Here is a 5000-nt window from a genome sequence, read left to right on the forward strand (position 1 = left end):
TCTACGGATTAAGGACGAATAAATACAAGATTACTTCCAAAAAGTATTAAGTTTTCTTCATTTCAATAATAAAAATATTATTGTATTAGGATCTTTTAATGATGGCGGCGATGGTGGTGATGATGATGATATCGTGGTTATGCGGTGTGCTCATGGTGACATGGCTATACGATACTATCAAGTTAAATTCTAAATTGAAAATTTATAGAAATGGGTGTTGAATTTAAGGTAATAAGGTTTGGATTTCATTTTAACACAAATTTAGGTTGTGCTGAATGGTTTGATTGAAATGTTATAGTCGTGTTGTTGTTGTTGTTGTTGTTGTTGTTGCTGTTGTTATAATCATTTATTGTTATTATTATTATTATTATTATTATTATTATTATTATTATTATTATTATTATTATTATTATTATATTTCATGCTCGTCGGAGAAGTATTTCATGAGGACGTCCACCATTGTTCCGATAATTTAGAACCAGTTACTAAGTTACTAGGCGTCATTACGAGGGAAGTGACGTCACGACTGTTGAAGCCTATTAGTAAAACTGTATCATTGTAGTTCTCTAAAAAGATTATACATACCTAAACCAAATGTCAATTGGTTCATTTCTCTTTTGATCTGTTGTAATATTATGGAGTCAATTACTCAAGCACGACACTCCCCCCTCCCCCCCCCACCCCTTTTCCAGCCCCTCACCCCCCGTTCTGTTTCCCCCCAAAAAATGAGATTATTATTGTGTAACCCAATTCATAAACTTGTCGCCTTACGTGCAAAATCCCAAACAATTTATTATTATCGATGACGGAGGGTGATAACGGTGCAGAAAATAAGCCTTCTCTGCCTTTCATCATAATAATAAATAAATAAAGGCCTACTGAACAACCTACAACGGGGCGCCTACTACGACGGAAGGCGTCATGGAATTTATTATCATCGATCAACACGCGAGGCGTTGGTTGTGAATTGTGAATCACTGAAAATGAACTTAATTGTTCTTTGGTGAACTCCAATTCGTGTAGACAAACTGTCTGCACCATCTTTGGCGATTTCGTAGATAATTCAACCCCAACAAACCCCCCCCCCCCCCCCCCCCCGCCCCTCCAATCCCTGCCTCTATTACAATTTATTAGGGTTAACGAATGACTGGTAACAAATGGCTTAAATGTTGAGAGAGAGAGAGAGAGAGAGAGAGAGAGAGAGAGAGAAGAGAAGAGAAGAGAGAGAGAGAGAGAGAGAGAGAGAGAGAGAGAGAATGGGTGAAAGGGGGGGGGGGGGGGGGGGGTTGGCGTCCATCAGATGTCGTCATCGGAATGACTCTACTACCCTTATTTACCAACTTGACGACAGACTGATGTCTAGAGACTAAATTACCGTAATATAACACAAATTAAAAAATATATATATATATAAAAATTATTCAGAGACTTTATTAAAATGCCAATTTAGTGACCAACATAACGTGGTTAACCCTTACTTCATAGCCCCTATAACAAATTTTAACAAAAATTGACAAAATAAAACAATTATAAAATTATATGATTGACGCTCAACAAACAATGATTGCTTACTAAGATTTAATTCTAATACATGTATATTTGTTTTGTCGTTTGCCATAATCGTTTTCCATTTAGTTAAGAAATGATTCAGAGAAAGACAAAAATAAAAGATGAAAAAAAAAATATAATAAATAAATGAATCAATCAATCAAACACGAAATAGTATTATCATTAGAGCCGTCCTCTGAAAAATAAATGTTTACAAGTTTGGTAAGAACAAAATTTGATCGATGAAAATGACTTTCATCTTGTCAAAAAAAAAAAAAAAAAAAAAAAAAAAAAAAAAAAAAAAAAACAACAGCAAACTCTCAAACCGGAGACTTCAAGCTTGCTTGAGAATTGAGAAAAAAAAAAAACAAAAAAAAAAAACATTTTGACAATAAGAGTGTCATTTTAATCGATATAATTTGAAAGGAAGAGTTTCCTGACCAAAATCTTTAAAATATAATTTATCAGAATACAGTACAGTACAGCTGTTAAATGGTCGGAAGATCTCAAAATAATCCCAATCAACTACCCAAACCATAATATCATATCATTGTATTTAACCAGAATGGGGAAAAAATAGCAACAATAATAATTCAAGATAAAAAAAAAAAAACAAAAAAAAAAAAAAACATGACATCCCGAAGCAACCATTCCGTATTAATTATTCAACCGTCGGCTGCTGCTGCTAATACTGTAACTGCTGCTGTTGTTGCTGTCGAAGTAAAAAAGCCGCAACGTCGCCAGGTTGTATAGAATTTACAAGTGATAACATCATAACATTCAACATGAACCTAAATAGCCTCTTGATATCGTCGCGTGTGCTCATTATTTATTATTATGAATAAGAGGTCAAAGGTTAAGACGGAGGATTCTTATTTTAGTCGTATAATTAAAATATCGACTTTAAATTTTCACTTGTATAGAATCTACAAAGTGATCACATCAAACTAACCAACGTGATCCTTTCGATATCGTAGTCTGTAGTGTTTGCTCATTATGATGAATAATAGGTCAAAGGTTAAGACGAAGATTATTTTTAGTGGTATAATTTGATAATACCGACTTTTAAATTTTCACTTTCAAACGATGCAAGTTAATGACCTTTAATTTTAAAGAGAGAGACAGTACTTGAGCATGAACGGTGGGGGGGGGGGGGGGGGGGGGGGGTTGTTTTATTTATTGTGTTGTTGATGTTGTTGCTGTTGTTGTTGGTTTTTTTTTTTTTTTTTTTTTTTTTTGGGGGGGGGGGGGGGGGGGGGGGGGTATTTTTCTTTGGATTTATTCAAGAGCAATTTAGTTTTAGAGTTCTCGTGTAAAATAAGACTAATTTTATTTCAACTTTTGTGTGAAATTTATGTCTGGCGGGTGTTATAATAATATTGTCTTTCATTCTATCTTTGTTGTCAGATAAGAACGTGTATTTTATTCATTTGTTTTATAATCTTTTGACGTATCAATAATACTGTATTTCAAAACAGGGTAATTTAATGTGAAGGAAATAAACGGTGTTGATTTGATTTTTAAGATAGGGGTGTTGAAGACGATTAGTGGTTTTTAAAAATGTGGAAATATAATTTTTTTTTAAAAGAATCATTGTTGATTAATGTAATGTAATATGTAATTGGATCATTTATATAGCGCCATAATCCATTGACTTAACGCTTTACAATAGTACTAAAAAAAAATAAAAAAAAAGAACGGACAAATAATGAGAATATTAAAATTTGATTATACAAATCGTATGTTGGACCAAAAAAAATGTACATCTACCCCCCCCCCCTCCCTCTCTCTCTCTCTCTCTCTCTCTCTCTCTCTCTCTCTCTCTCTCTCTCTCTTTCCTTCTCTCTCTCTTTATCGCCCTCTCTTTATAATATCTAACTCGAGAGATAGGACGAGAGAAGGAAGAGAGAGAGAGAGAGAGAGAGAGAGAGAGTGAGAGAAGGAAAAGAGAGAGAGGTATAGAGATAGATGGAAGAAATAAAGGAACAAAGAGAGAAAGATAGAGAAGGAAATAGAGAGAGAGGGGTATAGAGATGGATGGAAGAGATAAAGAAAGAAAGAAAGAAAGAGAGAGAGAGAGATAGAGAGAGAGAGAGAGAGAGAGAGAGAGAGAGGGGGGGGGGGAGAAGGGAGAGAGAAGGAAGATAGATAGAGATAGATAGATAGATAGATAGATAGATAGATAGATAGATAGATAGATAGATAGATAGATAGATAGATAGATAGATAGATAGATAGATAGATAGAGATAGAGAGAGAGAGAGAGAGAGAGAGAGAGAGAGAGAGAGAGAGAGAGAGAGACTGTGAGTATGTATAATTGAGTAAGTCGTGTCCAGTTAGTTATCAGTATCAGCAGTTCTTACCTGTTCGTCGACCTGCACGGCCATTAGGTTTCGTTGTCCTGGTTCCTCAGTACTTCGTATCAGTTTCATCCAGTTTCCTGTCCCTGGCTCACTGGCGTCTAACCACCCACGTACTCGGCCACATTCGTCTACCAACTGTGGACACAACAAACATCAAACAGAACATAAATTATTATACATTAAAAATTGTAAAAATCTGAGCTTTTATATAGCGCAATATCCACGAAAAGAGATGAAGTGAGTAGGAAAGTGCCAGAAGACGATAGAGAATAAAAATTTCTCGGCGGCGATGGGGGTTCGAACCCGCGAGCTTACTGATACGACAACTCCGCCTGGCCGGTGAGAGCGTGACTCTACCGTATGAGCTATCCACGAATCACTAACCGTGCTCAAAGCCCTTTACAAAGGGTCACTGACCAACAGCAATACGTAACATGTAGAACGAGACATGACGCCTGCTAGGCGATATTAGATTTTTTTTTGTGTGTGTGACAGAGACAACGCTGTTAACGGCAGGTACTCATTTTACACCTGAGTACGGTGAGAGAATGTGAGTAAAGAGACTTTTCCAAGAACTCAACTATGCGCCGAGCAAGGCTCGAACCCAGGACCTTCCGATCCGAAAGCGAGTGTCATTTATTATAAAGAAGGAACGAAATTGACATCACTCTATGTTATTGTTTTTCTCCAGCCATTTTTATGAGTAGTTATCACTAAATTCTATCAGACTCTAAACGTTCAAGGTTACACACAATTGTGTGTGTTTGTACGTTATATCCGACTGGCAGATGTTGTGAGATTTTTACCTCAACGCATAACATCAACTACATGAATAATAAAAAATTGAGTAATAAATGTGACCCAGCGCAACAATCTGGTATTATGGCAGAGTGAAGCTGACTCATAAATATTGTGAATGTAACTTTAAAGAAACTTATGATTGATTGATGGTGGAAAAATAAATGAATAGATAGATAGATAGATAGATAGACAGATAGGGGCAAGGGGAAAGGGGGGGGGGGTAGAAGACAAAAAAACAAAACAAAAAACAACAATACATCTTAAATGATCAAAAGTCGTTTTAACAAA

General features: G+C 35.8%; 1 protein-coding gene across 1 annotated transcript in view; it reads right to left on the reverse strand.

The window, feature by feature from the left end:
• LOC144970994 (histone-lysine N-methyltransferase MECOM-like) overlaps positions 1-5000 on the reverse strand; it is a 216603-nt gene that overhangs the window by 76803 nt on the left and 134800 nt on the right. Inside the window, exon 5 of the mRNA XM_078911271.1 lies at positions 3912-4046. Coding sequence (XP_078767397.1) covers positions 3912-4046 — 135 coding nt within the window. The remainder of the gene's footprint in view (positions 1-3911; positions 4047-5000) is intronic.

The sequence above is a fragment of the Berghia stephanieae genome, chromosome 4 (genome assembly GCF_034508935.2).
Source record: "Berghia stephanieae isolate SIO BIC M18660-M18661 chromosome 4, UCSD_Bste_1.3, whole genome shotgun sequence".
NCBI classification, from domain to species: Eukaryota; Metazoa; Mollusca; class Gastropoda; order Nudibranchia; family Aeolidiidae; genus Berghia; species Berghia stephanieae.